This window comes from Balaenoptera borealis (genome assembly GCF_965194805.1).
Source record: "Balaenoptera borealis genome assembly, chromosome: 5".
Classification (NCBI taxonomy): domain Eukaryota; kingdom Metazoa; phylum Chordata; class Mammalia; order Artiodactyla; family Balaenopteridae; genus Balaenoptera; species Balaenoptera borealis.
The window spans coordinates 46,173,371-46,196,158 of NC_138862.1; the positions used below are offsets into that span (position 1 = coordinate 46,173,371).

General features: G+C 37.4%; 1 protein-coding gene across 5 annotated transcripts in view; it reads right to left on the bottom strand.

The window, feature by feature from the left end:
* Positions 1–22,788, bottom strand: part of GABRR3 (gamma-aminobutyric acid type A receptor subunit rho3) — a 394,852-nt gene that overhangs the window by 34,895 nt on the left and 337,169 nt on the right. For 3 of the 5 annotated variants that reach the window (XM_082392131.1, XM_082392132.1, XM_082392130.1), the window contains 3 exons: positions 18,282–21,974; positions 10,145–10,263; positions 3,767–3,834 (listed from right to left, as the gene is read on the bottom strand). In XM_082392131.1, the coding sequence (XP_082248257.1) occupies positions 3,767–3,834; positions 10,145–10,263; positions 18,282–18,406 (312 nt within the window). In that variant the 5' untranslated portion in view covers positions 18,407–21,974. Of the gene's footprint in view, positions 1–3,766; positions 3,835–10,144; positions 10,264–11,099; positions 21,975–22,788 lie in introns of those variants that run through there. The other 2 variants (XM_082392133.1, XM_082392134.1) reach the window with 2 other exon arrangements.

Below are 22,788 nucleotides of genomic sequence, written 5' to 3' on the forward strand. Positions count from 1 at the left end.
CTGAAACGCCATGGTCTGGTATTTTATTTTGCTTTTTTTCTCATTATAAATAAATATTCACTTTTCTGATTGATTTTGTATCCATAAATTTATATTGTTTTTGTTAAAGAAGCCCTCCCCAAGTTGAAAAACCTACAGTCCCACAAAAACCTGGACACAGCCTTTATTGGAGCTGTTAGTGGAAAGCATTGTTTTCAGAGGTTCTGAAAAAGCGACAATGATCTCCCTCTTCTTGAGAGACAGAAAGAATGCCAGGAAATGGTGGTGCTGGAATTTTAGTGTGCAAAAGAATCACCTGTGAATTTGTTAAAATGGCACATTCCCCAGAAGCTAGTTCCCAGAGATTCTGATCCAGTATGGCTCAGGTATTTGAATTGTTAATGTGCATTCCAGTTGTAAGGAGGTAAGGATGAGGGGAAAAATCTATATTAACATTATGTTAACAGAAAAAAAAAATGGTTAGTCAATAATCTGAGTTTTATTTGGCTCTCAGATACTACATTAAATATTTTGTTTGAACAGAAATTCTCCTATCTTCATCCAAGTCATTTGGTGTGGGCAATGACAACATGTTTTACCTTTCCCAAATGCTTACTTCATACTATCATTTATCTCCCAACAACACTCCTATTTTTCTTGAAATAACACGTATAATAGAACTTTGACATTTATTACACAAGCAAAGAACAAATCTCAGTAAACCACAAATAAGTCATCAAGTAATGATGAGCTCATTTGTTTTTCTTAGGATCAGAATAGAGGTACATTGTATTATTGCTCTGCGTTAATCTGGGAGCATTAGCCCTGTGAAATTTTGGATTACTGTGAGGGTGAATAAATAGAATGGTTCATTCATTATTGTAACACTACTCCACAGGGAATCCTGTGGGTTACTGCATGGATTGCTTTAATGAGCATATATTTGGTTTTAGATGCTCAGTCTGATCAGAAGGGCACTGGGCAAATACTGAGCCTATGAAGTCAAATGGCAGACATTGGTATATACATGTCAGTGGTACATCAGCATCACCACTAGTTGGCACTATCATGAGAAGTGGGCTGAACAGCCTGTTTTGAGGAGAGCAGGACCAAACTAAAAGGGATCGAAAGTGAATTCAGGGTGGGACAAGGGAGCATGGGAAAATGATAAATGAGAAGCAAAAGAAGCCAACACTGGAGGTCATTGATAATTTTTTCAAATTAGGCATGGAGAATGCAGACCAGTTTTTGCTGATACTGAATACTAAGGCTGAACTTATTCAGGAGAAAAGGATGAGGTCCAGTTTTGGGGGCTGTGGGGTAGACACAACGAGATTTTTAGATGCAGACTGGGTCATTCAGGTGTCACTTAGAGATTATGCCAGGAGAGGCGAAATGAGAGCCTGCTTCTGGAGCACAACAGGCTCAAGGGAATGCCACTAAAAGCCACTTTTGGTAAGGGAAAAGCCAACACTTTCTAATCAAGGCATTTTTGAATAGTGGGCACTATTGGTGCTATTCCCTCCGGGAGTAGGGTGCTTAAAATGAAGGAAGTTTCATTTAAGGTTTGATATTGAACTGAAATAAATATTAAATTAGATAATGACAAGGACTAGAATGACATTAACTGAAGACTGAAACCAGATGTTGGGCCATAGAAGATCTTGTTTAGACTTTTCTGGAATTTTTATGTGTCCTATAATTTTCATTTAGTTAGCATTTGGATGGCAATGACTAGTTGAAGGAATCACTATAAATAAATATATTAAGTTTACATATGAAAAGATTATTTGCTCTTTCAATTTTAAGTAATTTATATTTTCTAGGTCCTGCTTCCTTAAGAGATCCCTACTTTATTCTCTCTCTTTCATTCTCTTCTTCTTTTAAAAAAATTATCTTTGTGGTAATTGCATATTAAAAATAATATGCAGAATCTAAATTTCAATACTTAATTCTATGAAAAACACTATATATAAGCCACAGTTCATATATCAAAAATACTTTTATTCCAAAAAATATCCCAAAGCAACTTTTGAAAATTTCACAAGAACACACATGTAAAAGATTCCAGAAAAGGGGATAAAATGCAAGGATTAACGTACATAACAATGTACATGAAATGACCAGATTAGATAAACAACAAACTAAATCTTTCCAGATGGAAAATGGAGTTTGAAAGTAATTCATATCTTCTCTATTCATGGAGGGAGTATTCCCTGGTTTTATTTTTATCACCTTCCAGCCCCCTGCAAAAACCAAGCTTCCGTATTCAAAGTAGAAAATGAAAGACAATAAGCATTTGGCTAAGAGTTGCAACTTCAGATGTCTCCCTGGACCAGGACCCGGCAGGAAACACCAATGAACGAAGCAGGATGGATCTAAGAGGAAAGTCAGGCATGGGTTCCAGGGCAAACTGGAGGGCACAGGCCCTATCTAATGGCATTCACAAACTGGCTAAAACTTGTGGGGAGGTAGAAACAAATCCAAAATTGAAACCACAACCAAAACCAAAACATGTTCAAAGCTGCATCCTACCAGTGAGTACCTGTTAGGGCCCTTGTCATTAATAGTTGCACATCAAAAAAAAAAAAGTTGCACATAGTGTAATGTTGATAGGAAACAAAAGAAAGACAACTACAGGAGATGATGGAAAAGACAACACAACTGAAGAGAACAAAATTAGATGGAAAGAGTGATTCAAATATAAGAATATACATCCCTTAGGTAAGAACAAGGAAATGGAAATTGAACATTTGAAACTATAATGCACTTTTTATTTGGCATAGAAAAATATACTAAAATGGGCTACACAAAGCTCTGAGACATTAACAAATTAACAGAATAGTAGTAGGTAAAAAGGAATTACATCAATAATGTATATGTTTGTGCAAGTAAATATTATTCATAAAGTACCTGAAAAAAAAACTTAAAATTATTTAAATGAAACACAACTCTGGTAATTATGTAGACTTGGTAGTTCTAAAGTGGGAGTAGAGAAAATGAAATGGAAAAATTATGGTAGGGGATATTAAAACACAAAAATAACTAAAATGGTAAAACCAGGTTGGGGGAATGGGGAAGAGGAAACAAAAAAGCAAAGCATATAAAATGGCAAAGGAAACAGAAAAAGGCTAAAAGGAAGGCTGAAGATGATAATAATCAATCAGTTTAAAGTTTTAAGGGATGGTGGTTTGCAAGTACTACTCCATAAAAATGGCAAATATTTCAGTGCAAAAATAAAATAAGGGCAGTCTCTTCTGGATTTCTAGAAACTATAAGGGAATGGACAAACTTTTCTTAATTTAAATTTTTAGTCCTATGAGTTTAAAAAATCCTTTGTTCTCTGCTATTGTTTGTCTACAGATAAGCAAAGTTAGTATTAACTGAAAAATCTGGAAGCATTCTATCAACCCAGATTCAGGTGTTTATCATTTTGTGGGTAAGGACTCATGGTTGTGACTTCATATTTCACATATATTATGATCACCCTTTCTTCTTGTGCAATAGTTTCTGGTTCATGTCACATAGCTAAATATATCATGTGCTTCAGTGCTCCACCACTGTAAAGCCATTAGAAGGAAAAGAGAAGAGGAGGAAAGGAATGAGAATTTTAATCAGAGGTAGAAAGAAGTGGATAGAAGAGAGTAAAGCAACTTCAGCATTATTAAGCAAAGGAGGAAAAATAAGTAACATATATAATTAAGATGATTTATTAAAACACCAGTGACACTATTGACACTATTGAGACTCTATCCTTTCAGAAAAAGTATCTCATGGAGAAACTTACCATGTTAACCTCTGAAATGCTGTCAATGCTTTCAACCTGGACATCTATACCCACTGGCACTGGAGATCCTTCAGAAAGAAGAATGGGTAATATAACGAGGAATCAGGATTATTTTGGAAACATTTAAAGTGGAGAGAGATCAATGTTGCAAATGAATTATTTTTCGAGTTTTGACAGTAAATCTCCCCATTGTCTATTGATATATTATTACACATTCAGGGAGTGGATGTAGTCATGGAGTTCATGACTTCGGTAAATATGGGAGCCTTTCCTCCCTTGCCAAAAATTCAGCCTTTTTCACCTGGGCAGTGCATGGCAGGCTAGAGGAACACACTGCTAGTACAGGCTACACAGGGATGCTGCACATTCAGAAGTGTCGCTTCCCAGATCATCAGTAACCACAGCCTGCATCTGGGATAAAGCAAACATCCTTCGAAATGTGTGGCTGAGAGTATTCTGAAAGTCAGAACTGGAGCAACTTCAGACAGACAAGTGCTGAGATTGGTGTGCAGTTGGGTCTCACAGAATCAGGCTCGTGCACCCAGAGAACAGACTGAGACCAAGACGTTTCCTTGTTACACCTTACGAAGGGTTTCATCTGTTCCTGTGTGAGGGGATGCTGATGTTGATAACTTCATTATTTAGTATTGTGTATGAAATTTGATGTATATATATATGTTCAAATAGTTTGTATAATTATACATATAATCTTCACACGTTTTCTTTCCATGGTGACCAATTCTCAAACTTTACAGTCCCGAGTTAAAAAATGCTTTCAACTATTGTTGACAAAACAGAAATCTTGCCTAGATGGATCCCAGGTGGCTGTTTCAGTCAAGATTCTGGGATTTAGAAGGGACAGGCCAGAAAAACTTCCTTCCTTATTGTCTGGATGTGCTACACGTGACATATATGTGTGTATAATTTAATAAGGCACCTAATTATTGTGTTTTAAATGCACATTATAAAACAAGATATGCCTCGCCAGTCCCTGTGCACCATCTATGACCCCCCTGCCCCATTCATTGGCTGATGTTACCTTCACTTTATCGATCCAGATTCCCTCTTCCATTCCATAAGTCTAAACCCTCAATACCATTCTTTACTTACAAGGGTATCAGCTGGCTAGGCACTGGGCCCGTCACTAGAATATATTTCTGTTTCAGGCTTTAGGAATACCTTACTTGCATCTAAACCACCAACTACTTCCTGCCATATTGGACCAATTACTTCCTGCAATGTTAATAATGACAATTCTATTAAAATTTTGTTTAATGATAATTATGATTAAGCATTAACTTGGGAACAGCTCAGTATTATTCCTTTATCAGCTTCAACTCTGGTGCTTTTATTTTGTTTGGTTGTCTTTTTTCTTTAATTGGTAGAGCTATCAAAATAAAAAAATCATGGAAAGATCTCATCCCTGCCCCCATCTGGCCTTTCAGGATGAGTAAGTATTCCCATTAACTCCAATACTCCAAGGGACTGAGGGGATTGGAGAGGTCTTGGACAGGGAGCAGAATGTCCTGGAGAAAATTCTGGCATTAGAGTCCGGACCAGAGTTTGAATCCAGCTCCATGACTCACGTGTGCTCTAGGGTCAGTAACATCTCTAAGCTTAGTGTCCTCAGCTATAAGATCCAGTAGTAGTACTCACCTTGGAGACTTACTGAAAGACTAGAAATAATGTACAGTAAACTTAATTGATACTCAGTAAATAGCACAGAATAAATGTTACTCTTACTGCAATTCAGCAAAAATGTGAAACTGTTCCTAGGACTGCAAACCACAATTCCCAATATTACACTCAAACATTTAGACAATCAGTCCACTCTTCACTAAAAAATGATCCAGTGCTTCTCACAGAGAGCTTATTTTATGACAAAACCTGAACACAGCTTGGATTCAAGATCTCATGACTTGTAAGTAGGACCTATTTACTGATGACTATCTCTGCAATCCAGGAACAGTCTTATAAAGCCACCATACAAGGACATTCATGCCACCACTGGACAAGCGCTGGGCCCTCGGGGTTATTTGAAGGTTGGACTGACAGTGGGGTAATAATATGGCTTGTCTCTTAGGAATGGGTTCCTGGAAACATCTTAGATTTCTTCTTTCTTCCCTCCCATTTTTTCTATTCTTGTGGGGATGAGCTCTTCCATCTCAAAGGAAAGTGTTTGTCTTCAGATGCTGTCTGACCTCATTTTTGTCTCCTTTGCATTTGATGCCCAAGTGTACTTTCTCCTGGGTCTAGGACTCTATACTCTGCTCTGACATTCTGAGGACAGAGTGGAGGGTGAAGACGTGTAAAGGCAAGATGCAGAATCGTAGAATTTTGGAGCTGGATAAAAGCTCCAAAGATCATTCTTTTTGTAAAATAGGAGCTGAGTCCCAGAGAAAAGGTGGCAATAAAGCAAAAACAAACCAACACAAAACAAAACACCATGAAATTTGTAGCCACATAAACCCGAGTTAAAATTAAACTTCTGTAAATCCTTAACTCCTCTAAGCCTCAGTTTGCTCATCTGTAAAATAGGGGAAATAAGTATATGGTATGTGCCTAATGGGGTTGCTGTGAAACAAAATGAAAAAATGCATGTTAAGTCCTTAGCCTAACCTAACATTCAAATGTCTTAACCAACTTATTCAGTATCTATTTGATGTGTAATACATAGAACACAAAATATAACACTTTCATACATACTCTTATTAATTCTCTATGTAAAGCATTTGGAATATAGTAAAAATTAAATGACTATTAACTATTACGATTAGGTGTTGATTTCCCAGGATCACTAACTAGGTAGTGGCATAGACATTTATACTGCTCTCTCTCTCTCTATATATATATAAAGCTAGATCATCAATCTGGTTTTATGCATGCTGGAATAAGGCGAGCTAAATGAAAGTTATTCATCTTATTTGTGAGGTGCATTTAAAATACTTTATATATTATCTAATGTTATTATTATAGCCACTTAGTTAGCTGGGTAGAATCAATTTTAACTCCATTTGATATGAGGGAACTCATGCTCAGCAAGGTTGAAGAACTTGCCTGCAACCTAGAGCTGTTTAATGCAGGAATATAGCCAGGTCCCTCTGGCTCCCAATCTGGTCCTCCTGTTTGACAAGCAAAGACTACACAAGCGGCTTTTACAGCTTTAGCTTTTGTTTTGACTCAGTAGCCAGTATCTAGATGCTGAATTGTTTTCACTTTAAAGAAACAAAGAAATCATCATCTATAAAACTAAAACAAAAGAAACCCTTAGTTATGGGTGATGTAAAGGGTAGGGAAAGTGTAAATAAAGAAAATGAGCTGCAATTTATAACCCAAGTTAAACAAAAAGCTCCCTTAAATATGTATCCTCCTTTTTCCACATAATGAGTCAATTAATCTTCTAATGCTTTATAAAAGACACTGCAGTAGCAGCTGGTTTTACTGTTAAGGCTAATTAGGAAAACATTAAGGCAAGAGAAGTGCTGAAGTTACATTTAGCTCAAGAGGAAAGAAGTATGTGTGTGTGTTTGTGTTATGGACAAGTATAAAGAAAGAGAAGATAAATTTAAGCCTGTCTTTTATATCCTGCAGGCTGATCTTCCCAGGAAGGCAGGCTTGAGAGAACAGAGAAGGGGTCACCTGTATAAAAAGCGGTTCTGACCAAGACAAGAGAAGGTTAAGGACTATATTTCACAGGGCTACCAGACTGACACTTCTGACTGAATTTATGGATCTTTCTGCCTGAACTGACTGAACACACAAGCCATTTGGATACCATTTAGCCCCAGTCCACGATTGTCAGAAAAATTTCTTAATCATGGGATGATTTGCCACCTGCCACTAAGTAGTACATTTCAATTGCATTTTTAATGACCCCACAAAGTAGCCTCAGGAAAAAAATTGTTTTAAAAATTCTTAACATGTATCCCTAACAGATCAAGAGAAGTGGAATTTTAAGATCAGTTTTATGTTTTTCTGAGGGATGGGGATGATATATAGGAGGGAGAATGGAGGCATAAATGCTTTAAGATAAAAGTAGAGGGTCAGCTCTTGGTAATCTATGACAGTGCTTGTCAAATTGTAAAGTGTATTCAAATCACCTGGAGATCTTGTTAAAATGCAGATTTTGATTCAGAAAGCCTGGGGTTGGGCCTGATCGTCTGCATTTCTAACTGCAGCTGGTCTTTGTGATTCTGCAGCTGGTCTTTGGACCACTTTGAGCTACAAAGTGTAGCGTGCTTGTTTCAAGGTCCAAATTCAAGGACGGTAATTTTTCTCTTAATCTTTCTGGCTTTCAATGGTCTAAAATAGGCCCATAAAACCCTTTCCTCTAGGATAGGAGTTCATTTAATTGAGGAACCTAACCTGACAGGAATTAGGGCAGCTTTTTGAATTGGTATTGAAGAGAGTACATCATTTTGAGCTGCTAACCGCTACTCGAGAGAGGCCCATTCCAAGCCATTCCTGTGCGTCTGGAGCCCCCTAATGGCTCAAAGGACCCATAGCCCGGCAAGTTTAACTTCGTAAGATTTTCCCCAACTAAACCGTGGGAGGGGAAAGATTTTATAAACTCTTTACAGAATCATAGAGACCAAGGTTCAGAATACCTGAGTAAGAGTTGTAGAGTATATTATCCAAACTTTGGGCAAAAATTGGGGGGAAATAAACGGTCTGTTGGGAATGGTAGTTAGATTTCGGGCATCTTTTGGAAAATTGTCATCCTTAATGACACGTCTGAGAAGTAGTGATGTAAGACAACAACAACAAACCAAAAAAAAGAAAAAAACAAAAGAAGATTAAAAAAATAGACCTATAAGTAAAAAAAAAAAAACAACAACAACAGAAACGCACACATCTTTAAACCTGATTGATTTTGAGGTTTCTAAAAATCTTAAATTAGGTTCAATAAGTGTGAGAAATGCTCTGGAAAACAAACAAATTCTACTCACCGTGATTTAATCTGATGCTGATCATCTATCAGTAGTTATCAAATGTGATCTCAGACCAGTAGCATTAGCATCACCAAGGAATTTATAAGACGTGACAATTGGTGACCCCACTCAAATCTACTGAATCGAAACCTCTGTGGGTGAGGCCCAGTAACCTGGGTGTTAAGGAGCCCCCAGGTGACTCTGATGCTTGCTAAAGTTTACATCATTAACCTAATGAAATCAAAACCATACCCTTAGAACTGCAACCCAATGGATTCCAGGAAATGAAAGAACAAAAACCAAACAACCCTCAACATAACAGCTACCTGATGTACTTTTAAATTTTACCTGTTAACAAATGAGTTTTCTATGGTACCTACACACCTGTTGTGCTTCCCTTTGTCATAACCACAATATGGTGAGTATCAAGTTCTCCTCACCCCACGCTGAATACTTGAAGCATTGGTTATTTATCGAAAGGCGGTACCTGCTGGGGGATCCTGCCTCCTCACCACCACGCTCACTTCTCTCACTTCCATATCTCTAGCATGAAAAGTTGTCAGTTCAGGAATTGTGGGTGTGGGAGACCTTAGGTCAATGACAAGAGAGTCAAGATGGATTTAGCAGTAAGACGGGGAGTTCAGTTTACCTTGTGGATTTTACCACCTCCTGCGCATCTCTGGGAAACTTGGTACACTCAGTGATGCAACTACATGCACAGTAAACAATCTGACGGGAGGAAAGGCTTTCTTACAAGTGTATCCTTCTAATGTGGTTTGCTTCTGTTCTCCTTATCAGCCATTGCATCTTGGTTCCACCACTTACTGCTTTTTTCATGGCCTTGAGAAAATTTCTTGACTTCTCTAAGCCCCAGTTTCCACATTGGAATATTAGGGATCATGATAACGCCTACTTCATAGGGTCACTGTGAGCGTGGAATGAGACAGTGCATTAAAGGGCATGCCAACATTTCGATCACTTTTTGTTGCTAGGAGTAAATAGAAGAAAAATCCTCAGCAGAGGTGGTTCGTAGGAAGCCATGGCATTTGTCAAACTAGTTCTTCAACAAAAGCCAGGCTTTCCAGCTTATAAGAATGTTCAACAAGATTTTATGAATATTATCATATAATCCAACTTAACAAATTTTAATTAAAACAGTATGTTGCTGTATGGGCAAGATATATACATTCACTATTTTTGAACATATACTATTTGTTGAACACACTATTTATGATAATGTATATACTAAAAAATGAGTCTTTTTGGTTAATTTAAAATGCATAAATTATCAACTGTTCTTATTCAAGAGAAGATCATTGTAAAAGGTTTCTTGTTTTTTTTTAAAATTGGTGGTCTTGTGTTTTGGTCTTAATTCCTTCAAATTTTCAACTCAATTTTGACAGTGCAATGGATTATGATACAAGAGTTTTGTAAAGATAGTACTCACCTCCAAATCCAGGTCTCACTGCAAAACTGTGGTCCTCTATATGGAGAAGTTGCTTATACTTCAGGGGCCACACTTTGGTACTGTCATCCTTCCTCATTCTAGTTTCTTGTTTGCTGTACCTCCAAGGGAGAAAAATGCTTCTGAGATACATATGCTTCTGGATATTTTGATTTAGGTTAGCTTTCTGTATGATCTAAAATATACACATAAAAGCTCATTTTCTCAGTTCATATTACATATAGCCAAAGATCTGCCAGCATTTACTGTTTATTATACAAGGGTGGGGCAGGTAAGCAAATCTTGGAGCACCTTAGATGATAAACTGAGTTTGGATGTGATCCTGACAGGCAATGTTTCTCAGAATGTGGGTTATAGTAGGAAAACCTGGTCACTAGCACCTGGGTGGAGGTGATCAAGATTCAGATCCACGGACCCCAACCCAGATCAACTAAACCAGAACCAGAGGAAACAGGGCCTAGGCATCTGCATTCAATGTGCTACCTAAGTGATTCTTAGAGTCACTAAAGTTAAACTACCTCTTGCACTAAGACAGTAAAAAAAAAAAAAAAAAAAAAAAAACATGAAAAATTGTAAACTGATGAAAATAGTGTTTTACAAAGACAGAATGTGCAAAGACTATGGGTGCTGGTTGAGATTAGAGGAAGTACCCCTATGGCAGATTCTGGAACCTGAGAGAAGGCGATGGGCATGGATGGAGAGGAATCCCAGGGAAAGATGGATGATCTGACAGCTGATTGGACCTAAGGTCAGGTCTAGCTGTGAAGCAGGTGCAGCCTATTTTCACCTGCAGTTTTCTAGGGCAAAGGCAAAGTGTGTGGCCTCTCCCGTGTGTGTGGAGTCCTGATCTGGGAGTGAAGCCCGTTCCTCCCTGGGTCTTTGAACTCTGGCAAGTTGCTGGGCCTCCCTGACTCATTTCCTGTGCTGTGACACGTACCTCCCAGACGTACTCTAAGTGTGGCGGCAGAATATCTGTAGAAGTGCACACAGCTCCTCTGTATGTGACATGCTGCTGTCTCCTCATCCCCGGTGCCCGAGACCTAGTTCACTGCCTCTTCCAGAAGAACGTTCCTGTCTCCATCACCGTCATCACAGCAATAACACAGCAGCAATAACACAAGACACTGAGGGGTCTTCTAGGTGAATTCTAGTTACTCTGAATTCCTGACTGGCTTTTGCATTGATACATGTCTTCTTCAGGAAACACACGTACATTTTTAACATAAGACTTGTGAACGCAGTTTCCTAACTCAATAAAGTGACTTTGATGGTGGGAATTTCACATCCTGAAGCAGCTGGTTTAAGAAATATGTCCAGGCTTATGGGCACCTCAGATCACCTAGTATGGTCTTTAAATAGAGAAGTTTCTGGCTGAAACCCTCAGAGATTTATGTATGTATTTTTGCCATTGATAGAAATGGTGAAGTTGGAGAAACAAATCTGTTTTGAGTAGAAGACAAATGAGTTTGATTTTAAACATAAGTCATTTTATCCTATGAATAATTGAACATATAGAACTATTTCTTCCAAGGATCTCTTAACTAGAAAACTTCTTTCAAGGAGCTAGAATGAACCATTTATTGAAAAAGTAATAGCAGCTAGTTTTTATTAAATGCCTACTGTGTTCAAGGCCCCCTACCAGAAGTTTTGTAAATACTATCTTTGGAGTGCATCTGAATCACCAGGTTTGCTGGGCCCCATGCCCAGAGTTTCTGATTCCACAGTTTCAGGGTATGAGAATTTGCATTTATAACAATTTCTCTGGAGAACTACTGGTCTGGAAAATAGCAGACATTTTATAAAAGCTAGCTAGTTGTTACTATTTTATGAAAAGTGGAATGTAAGCTTGGGTGGAAATTCATGGAAATTTGTGAACTTCTTCAGTAATATACACAACAAAACGGCAATCTCTAATACTCTTTTCAAAAGCATACCCCTCCGTGAGATCGGGAATCCCCAGAACAATGAACATGCAGCCTGCTATGAAAGGCACTCTTGGCAGTACCTGAAATCACACACACATTTTTTTACCTGAGGGCTCTTCTGATGTACAGTGAGATGTCCCACCTTTATTTATTTTTGACTTTATTTATGCATCTACTTCTCAAAGAGGTTTATGTGGCTTAGATACCCTCTGAAAGAATTTTGAAAACCTCACACATATTTAAGTAGACACCTACAATTTTTTCATCATAAAAGTTAAAATTACTTAAATATTGATAATAATTTAAAATAAAACATATTCCTGCTTTTAATGTATCCAATGAACCTAAAATACCCACTTTATGCATTTTAAAATACATGAATAAACTCCTCTTTAAAAACCAGAAGTTTTATCTCACTCCTTGTTTTCTTGGAACTTCTATTTTGTTTTATTTCTATTTTATTTGAAAGTTCATTCGGGTTTTTCCGTAAGATGGTACGGAAAAACCCGAATGAACTTTTTGGCCAACCCAATATTTTCTTCATTGAATTTTATCACCCCATCATACTTCTTTGCAAGAATATATGTATACATATTGAAATAAACTTTTTTAGCCTCTGTGACTATTACAAATGGAGTAAAACATAATGCATATAAATGTTGATACTTATTAAAATTATGAATTAAATTTTATAGGAAAAGTATTTCTTAATAAAGTGATGGTACATTTTCCCTATTTTGTGTATCTGTATATGGATATTACTTATTGCACTTGTTATTTCTTGTCTTTTTGATAAAGCCCTTCTAATAGGTATGAGGTGATATCTCATTGTAGTTTTGATTTACATTTCCCTGATCCTACTTTTCACTTCTATAGATGAAAATATTGAAAAACTTTGTTCATATATATGTAAGTACATGGAATTGGAAGAAATTTTGTTTCAGGAATGTAACTTAATTATTTAAATTCCTTCTTATTTTCCAAAATTCACATTGTGGTCTATCATCAATTATTTCTATTGATTTGTAACCTGAAAAATTAATTAGGTTCTTACTTCAATACTGATGAATGCAAAAAAAAAAAAAAAGAAAAAAGAAAATCACGCAGTTTGGAAAAGGATGTGTTATTTAAACTAAAGTCATCCATTACCTCAACAACAATATCTGTAAAGGTTTCTTTGTACCTGGGAGGATTTTATACACTGGTGTAATACCATAGTTAAGATTCAAGAAGAGGGAGAGGTATGCCTTTATTTTGCCAAATGGGACAGAGCAATCATTAAAGGGAGGCTACAGAGGAGACTGCAGGCAAGTTTTCAGGAGGATCAATTTTAGGAAAGAGGTCAGAGGAAGTCAGAGATCCAGAAATAATTATTTTAAAACTATCCATGCCCACATGCCCCTCTGATAGCTTGCATGTACCCTAAGGGGAACATTATACTCTAGGAGTATAAGTGCCCTATTTGAAGACCCCTGGCTTATTAAAAAAAAGACATATATAGAAAGGTTAATAAAATGAAGACTGAAATAGAACAGACAAAGGCAAGAGAAGTAAATATGCTTAATAAGGGGATTCATTTATGACAGAGAATCAGATTTAGCTCAGAGCTTTCTGGCCTGATTCCATATATGTATCATTTTAAGGCCCTTTGTCTTCTGCCCTCTTCCCTTTCCTAGAAAAAATGATTTTGTTTTTAGTAGTTACTGAAAGAAATCTTTTGGATGACTTCTGTCTGAAGAGAGGGTCTTCTAGAAGGCTAGGTGCCAATGGGATAGAGCAAAGAAATCTCAACTCATGAAAGAGTCTTGCGTCATTACAGCATTCTTAATCTTTACAGAATTCTTAAGCATTACAGCATTCTTATTCTTTCCCCACAAAGAAAGATTATGAACATTGTTTGAGAAACAATAGGTAAGGCTCGGTAATAGTTATCATTTTTCTTTTTGAGTTAGAACCTTTTTCTTTCTGGATGAAACAAAGGAACCATATTTTTATGTTCCCCCCTCTTGTCAGTATCAGAAACTTTACTATAATTTTGTCACTAAGAAAGTGTGGGTTCAGGCGGAAGGAAGGGCTGGATTTTGAGTGGTTTCAGGGGAATAAAGGGGTCTTTGAGGAGGATATACTAGGCAGAGAATTAAAAAGTACCAGAACTGCTTGAGGAAAAGCAAGTACATCTAACTCATTCTGATACATTGGTGTTTAGTAAGTGGAAAGACAAAAACTCATTTTAACCGAGTCATACTCAGCTGGTTGCTTTACCAAACTGCTTTCCCAAGGGCCTATATAGTTGATTAGTTTACTAGGATCAGGACTTGAAAACGACTAGGTCTGACTAAATAGACTATTTACCCAAGAGAGGCTATAATTAAGAAACATATTAAAAAATATTTAATCTAGAGGGTTAACAGTGAGATACCAATTAAAAGTATGAATGCCATTTTATACCTATTAAATGAGCAGAAAACAAAAAAATTTTAGTACCCAATGCTGCTAAGAATAGGATGAAATAGAAATGTTTATACTTTGTGGGTAGCAATATACTCGTAAAACCCGTTTAAAAGTTGATTTTGAGAGCTAGGAAGATAATTCATATCCTTTGATGCCAATCCAAGGAATGCAGTAACGTAGTCGGAAGAAAAATCAGTTGATCCAATTTTTGATCACAAAGAAAACCTTGATAATTCTGGATCCAATGTTTATTTTTAGGTCCCTGATGCTTTTGAAACTTGTTAGAGAGGACATGGTGCATTATACGGAGTGAATCTTGTGGCTTCAACTGAACTGCCCTTGAACTCATGACTCTGGGAATACACACTTGACTTTAGTCAACAGCCCGTTTCTTATAAAGGAAAAATCTACACGGACGAGCATTTCTGTGGAAGAGCCAGCCAGAGAGAGTGCCCCACTTGAGACACGACAGTTTCCATGACTTAACTTGTGTCTCTATCAGATCATGAGCTCAGTGAGGTCTCAGTTTCCTCATCTGTGAAATGAAGGAATCGGACCACATTAGGAGCTGGTTTGCAGACATTTTTTTGGATAGCCCATATGGTGTATTAAAGTGGAAAACTTCACATGACAATCTGAATTTTTCTCTTGAAAAATCAGAAAATCTGGCAATACCAGACTCAAGTTGTCTTATAAGAAGTCTTGACCTGACCAGCCTCTGCCCCCAGAGGAGCATATAGCCTGTAGTTGCCACAATCTCTGCCACTCCCTTTGTTATTTGCAGTAGCAGTTGAACTGGCAATCTCTAGGACCCTCTTGGCTTCTACATTAGGTTCCTGGATCTGCTGGTAAATGTTTAAGTGGCTCTCCTGGGAAAAAAACCCTATTTGTAGTGTTTGTTGATTTCCATGATGTAAATACTGCCACCATAGCTGATTTCCAGCTACGGATATGACAGAGATGTGTGTAGCCCATAGTGTAGTATAGTATAATATAGTATAGTTTTGTATATTATAGTATACTACAATTTATAGGATAGTATAGTACAGTATAGTGTAGTATTTCTACCAGACATAAATAGATATAAATAATGGAGAACAATAGACAATAGCAACATGTAGTAAAGTAGTTAGGAAGTGGTGAGTTTTAAGTATTTATTACCTTCGTTCTAAAAATAATTTATTTAATTGTATATTTATATAATTTAATTTTTAATAATGCTTATATTTAACAGCCTTAAAATTTAACAGTTGGCTCTTGCAAGCCATTTTGTGCAGACACTGGCGCTCTGCTGATTATTCCTAAAGTCAGAGACAGTGTGTTGTTCTTAACTCTCAACCCAATACTTATCATACAAAAGGCACTCAGTACAATTGTTGAAAGAATGAATAAATATTCAGTGAGTCTAGATGCCTAATCCTCTTTGCATCCCTAGAGAGCCAAATCTCTCCCCTAGGCAAAACAGGAACTTTTCCCCCTGCCATACTTAATTTATTCACCAACTCCTCCTCTCCCCCATTTTGTCTTTAAGAAATAAAGGGAATGTTTGGATGAAAGATTTTTAAAATACTTGGATAAAAAAGGGAATCTTTGGGCAAAAAGTAAGATTATATTCTGAATGAAAAGGGTTAATAGCAAAGGATTTAAGGGCCTGATTGTAGGAAAACTGGCTCAAAATAATGTACATAAATGTGAGCTAATATATAAAGATATACTTCCTAATTTTCAAAGAAAGATCAGGCCTTTCTTCCATGTTCATTCTGTTAGTTCTCTTGCATTATGACAGAGTGGATTGTTCATTCATTCATTCATTACTTATTTAATTACCGATAATCAGATTGTGTGTAGGGCAAAGAACCTCACAGCATTTATTTATATACTAAGGTCTAAAGTATCCTGGGCTTTTTACTCTAGAAACTATCCTATACAGTAATTTCAGTATTTTTGTCAAAATGCCTTAAAATCTTCATGCGAGAGTGCTGAGTGACAGCTCAGAAACAGGCTGGCTGAATTATTCTGTTCACTGGGGAAAATGCCTGACTTTCATCCTAAGTGGCTGCTTCTGAACTAGGGTCTATGTTTTATGCAATCCCTAGTGTCCTAGAGGATTTTTCTTTGAAAAACAAAAGAAGCAGATATAAATTTTAATGAATCATATTGTAGCTTATCGCTGAAAGGGGTACCTCACTTAGGATATAGAGAAGTGAAAACAAACATGCTTGGCCCCATGGAGTAGGAAGCCCGGGGTTCCCTCTTCATTTAAATAGATTCTAAAAATGAGACACCTAACATAAGAGAGAAATTCCTACCCCACCACAAAGAACAGATGTTCTCCTCTTGTCCCGTAAATGACACCTAAAAAATACACATGGTAGGTTTTTCTGCAGCAGCTCTTCCACTGAGAGTGTGCTGGTGAGATTGATGAGTTCCTATGACCATCCCCCTTCTTATCTGCACATCCACCAAACAAACTGAACAAACTTCCCATTGTTTGAGTCGTATGATGATATTTTAAGCAGTCTCTATTTGTTTCAAAATTAGATAAAATATACTACTAAAATATACTAGATGTTATAAGCAATCTGAAAAAACATACAATTTGGTTGTATAGCCCCACATTTCCCAAATATTGCTTGCCCAATTGCCTTGAAGAAGACTCAAAGTGTTTAAACTGGGCAAGATCTCATAGCATCTCAGATCTGCGTGTGGGAGCAGAAGCCTGGAAGGGAAGTGTGGGAGGTGGTCCTTGATTTTTAAGAGCAGAGCAGGAATGAGGAATCTAGTGACCTCTCCTCCCCTCCCCCCATACCTCTTTTGTTTTTGGTCATTAAACCTGAGGCTTCAGAAGGATTTATTAAATTTTTATGTTCTTTCCTGATGTTATAGTGAGTGCTTCATAAATATCCAAGATGTGAGGGCAATCTGGCTGAAACAAAAGTTACCTCACTGATTGCTAAGGTTGGCTGGGTGATATTACTCACCTTTATTCCTCAGTTTCTCCTACTGGGTCTTTTTGGGAATCTTGTGCTTGGTGAAAAGGAAAGACTTTCCCTACAACAGGAGGTCATTTCTTGGTTATTAAAGGGTAGTAGGGTGACTAATCGTTCTAGTTGTCTGCGACTGAGGGGGTTCCTGGGACTTCTAGTGCTAGAAACCATGGAACCCCAGGCAAATCAGGATGAACTGATCATTCTAGTAGAGAGCTATGCCCCTTCACTAGCAGGTCCAAACATACTCTGATTATTGATGATAAGATAATAATGATGATGTATTGACATTCAGGATGATATTTCAAAGATGATTTTCAAAGTGGAAAATGAATTTTTAAAAACAACAAATGGCTTTAATGTCTTTCAGTACTGTCACATTCATATACAGAACTATACACTGTGCAAGTACTTGACATTAGAAATTGGTGCTTAGACTAATTTCTACTCAAAAAATTTTGAAGGAACATTAAACTCATGTCGTTATTTATAATAAATGCATTAGTCATTGGAGAAATACAATCCTTGAAAGAAGATTCATACATGAGCCCTTTAACTGTTTTCTCCAAAAATAAGCAAGCAAATGCCAGCAGAAACCCCAGATTCTGCTCTTTCTATGCTAATTAGAGGTGATTTATTTTGATGGGTGAATGCCATCTCTAGAGAAAATCACTGCCACAAATACGTGCTACCATTAAAGATATAGTTCTGAGGCAGGTGGTGAGAGAAACTGGGACTACACTATGGATATCTTACCGGGTCGGCTTCACTGAAGAGAAGCAGCACTGGTGGGGCTTCTTGATTTCACCAGCAGCACAAGCATTTGACATCAGTGTGATCCAGATGCAGGTGAAGAAGACCAACTGGGAAGCCGGGATCATCTCTGCCAAAAGAAAGGAATGAGATGGATGCAACCAATGCTGTTACCAATATTGCTTCTTCATGTGTCTTTTAAAAAGTAATTAGAGGTAAAAAGGTATCAAGGAAAAAAGAGAGACATTGCCTTCAATGCTGCGTCTTTTGTTTTAGTAGGTTAAATGGATTGACATCATTCACAGGCAAACATCTGTCTGGATCACCAGCAATTTAAGAAAAACAAAGCAGATTTTTTCATTTTGTTTCCATCCTTTAGTCCCTCTTTCCAGGGAAGGTTCTTCGTGGGATGCTTGATCCCCTACTCAGGAAACTCTCAGCTGCAGTCCTCGGCAGACAAAGAAGTGAGATTAGGCATTAAATCCCCTTAATCCAACACAGTATCATTTGAATATATTTAATGACTCAGCAGAATAATATGCTTAATGAGAATAAAGATGATTAGTTTAATATTTGTTATAGTTTTAAAGATCCTTTCCTTTATCTCATGGTTGTTTTTTTTAATCCAGAAAGGAATCTTTCCCTCTTCAAATGCATACAGATGGCCAGAATACAAACAAACTTAAATTATTATTTTGTCAAATAAATAATCATATTTTAAGATGATGGTTTATTCCGTTGATATAAAAAGTAGTTCAATTTAAGGTTTAATGTGGTGAGCAGCCAGATAAATAAAAAAAGAAATTAGTCTTGGGCAGTGGGTAAGGAATTACGTTAAATTATGGCCACATCGGCTCCTAAAGATACTTTGCACACATCGAGTAGAAATATTCCCTCCACGTATGCAAAGTACCAGTGAATAGGCAGGTTAGTGAAATTCAGTTTCTCCAACTGGAAAAGCACAGGGTGAGCAGTCCAGCGACAGCTGACCTGTTTACTAAGACTTAAGAAGAATGCTGTTTTCTTCCCAGGGATATACTGTGAAGGAATTCTTAAATTTCCTCTAATTGATTTGTCTCCTTGACACCTCATATCCTGTGTTATTGCTTGATGGTGTTAATTTATTTTGATTTGGGTTACCTCTTCTCTTGGCCCATGCATCTCCTCCTATGTTTCTTTGGCATGTCTTTCCTCTTTAAAATATGTGTTTAATATAAAATATTACAAATATTAAAATATTACAAATATACAGAATGATGTAATAAATACTTACCTCTCCCTTGATCCCCTATTTAGTGTTTATCATTGTATACAGTTATACTATTATGTATATTATGTACAAATTTTTTGTATATCTCAGAAAGCTTTATAAAAATGGTGTTAAATTATACTTTTACCTCTGCAACATACTTTTCCTCTCCACATTATGCTTAGATTTATTGTGTTGATAGCTGCAGTCTTAGTTCATTAATTTTTGAGTGCCATATAGTATCTCACTGTGTAGATAACTAATATTTTATTTATTCTTTTGCTGATGGGCATTATTTCTTATTTTCAATGATAAACAATCTATTATAAGCAACCCTGCAGTGAATTTTTGTCAATATTTTCTTGTTCTCATACATAAGAGTTTCTCTAGGGTAAGTACCTAGGAGTAAAACTTCTAGGCTGAACAATTTTCACATCTTCAAATTTATAGGAGACTACCGTAATGCGCCTAAACATGACTGTACCAATTTACAGCCCCACTAGAAGTGAATGAGAGCCCTCATTTCTTAAAATCTTTTTTTAACATTAATATTATCAGGCTTTTAAATGTTACCCAATCCAATCAATGTTGTAGTTTTAATTTTAATGTCCCTAATGGCTAGAGAAGTTTGAGCATTTTTTTTGTGTGTATTTCTGGGCCAGTAAGCTTTCCTCTTCTGCAAAGAGCCAGTCAATAGAAGAAATATGAAGAAAGTTGCTGGTCTTAAGCCACTTCTGGAGGATGCCACCATGGTCAAAGTTTGTTTTCTACCCTAGTGATCTCATGAGATCCAGGGCCCTGACACTTGACCCGAGCACGCTCTGCTACCTGGGCCTGTTCTCTTCATTAAGTACCAGGATCTACACCAACATTTCCCAAAGTAGTTCTTGGCTACACTGGAGACGTTTTGTGAAAAAACGTTCTGTGCCAAGTGAGTTTGGGAAACACTATACAAAAAAAAATTTTTTTTTGTGGCTGTTTACCAATAAAATTTGTTTGTTGACATTTGAATTTCATAGAGTTTTCATGTATCATGAAATCTTCTTCTCTTTTCTCCCCCAATTAAACACTGTAAAAACCATTTGGTGGGATGGATACAGCCCACAGGGCATAATTTGCCAACTGTGAGTCCCCAGTCTAGGTTGGGGACTCAGTTCACATGACACGGTTCAGTGAAAGTGCTCTCCTCCCTCAGCAACGAGGAGGATGTGAGTTCAATGGTCTAGCCTCAGTGCTTACCTTACTAGATCTGTTGGAAACAGCGACACACCTGAGCTCTCCCTACTTGAAATATTTTCTTCACCTGCCTTCTGGGATACTGGACTTGCCTATTTTCCTCTTACATCTTGCTCATTCCTGCTCGGTTCTATTATCTTATCTCCCTTCCTCTAACAGATTTCACAGTACTCGAATGGCCCTATGCTCGGCACTTTAGTACTTTAGTACTCGTCTTTCCTACCAACTCACTCATTTTGTGATCTCAGCCAGTCTCAAGGCTTTAAGAACTGTACATATACTCCCAAATTATTGAATCACTCCAGGCTTTTCTCCCAAAATTCCATCTCATATTCCTATGGTCTCAATATTTGTGTCCCTCAAATACAAATGCTGAAATGCTAACCCCCAAAGGTGATGGTTTTAGTAGGTGGAGTCTTTGGGAGGTGATTAGGATGAAGCCCTCAAAAATGGGATGAATGGTCTCATAAAAGAGGCTCCAGAAAGATCTCTCACCCCTTCCACCATGTGAGGATACAACAAGAAGTCTGTAACCTGGAAAACAGCCCTCATCTGACCAAGCTGGCACCCTGATCTTGGACATGAACTGTGAGAAATAAATTTCTGTTGTTTATAAACTGCCCAGTGTGTGGTATAGTGTGATAGAGGCCCAAACAGACTAAGACACATATCCAACTGCCAGCTTACTTGGATGTCTGATAAGTATCTCAAGCTCAACATGTCCAAAAGTAAGTATGTTAATATCCCTCCCCCCAGCCCACCAATAGCCTTCTCTATCTCAGCTGATAACAACACAGTCCGTTCTTGACAAGGAATGTCTCTGACATTCCTTGTCCAGCGCACCTTAAAAATACATCCAGGATCCAAGTGCTTCTCACCAGCAGCTCAGCTACTGCCCTGGCCTTTCAGTCATCATCATCTGTTGCTTGAATTACTGCAGTGGTGGCCTGTCTCCTCGCTTCTTCCCTTGCCTTGCTTCAGTTAATTCTCAACACAGCAACCAGCGATCCTTTAAAAATATAAGTCAGATCAAGTTACTCCTCTCTTCAAAACTCTGCAATGGCTTCTCCTTTTCTTCAATTTGAAAAGTCTTTACAAAGGCTAGGAAAGCCTTACCTAATCTACAGTTCCCTCCTCTTCCTTGCCTTCTGGCTTCTCCACTGTTCCCTCCCCCACCACTGGCTGTAGAAATACTGGCCTCTTTGTTGTTCCTGGAACACACCAAACACACTCCCACAGCAGGGTCTTTGCACAGGCTGTCACCCTTGCCTGACCCACCCATCATATAGATCCTGACACACCCAAGGATCTATATGACTAACTCCTTTAACAAATTTAAATCTTTGCTCAAATGTCGTTTATTCAATGAAGCATACCCTAACCCCCCTTTAAAAAATGCAGTATGCGCCCTTTCCTCCAAACACCTGTTACCAATCTACCATAGACTCCACTTAGCATGTTTTATACAATGTACTTATTATAGTTATTATTCATTCTCTGTCTAATCATGCTAGAATGTAAGCTTTACAAGGAAACATTCTTTGTCTGTTTTGTTCCCTGGGGTATCCTAAACACTTCTAACCATTTTGGGCATGTAATCAGTGTTTAATAAATATTTGTTACATTAAAAACATCAGAAAAAATCCTGTTTAGTTCTGCTGAATTCTGTGTTTCCCAAACTAGGTTGACCTCAGATCTCCATTTAAAAAAAAAAATCCACCAGACTTACTAATATTCCTCAAAAAAAGTGCTCCTCCAGAGTACCCAGTTTGGGAAATTCTGATTTATCAGTAAATCTGTGCTTTACAAATACTCCTTATCAAAATTCTATGTCCTAGCATCTCATGACTACTTTTTATTTTTTTTAACATCTTTATTGGAGTATAATTGCTTTACAATGGTGTGTTAGTTTCTGCTTTATAACAAAGTGAACCAGCTATATATATACATATATCCCCATATCTCTTCCCTCTTGCGTCTCCCTCCCACCCTCCCTATCCCACCCCTCTAGGTGGTCACAAAGCA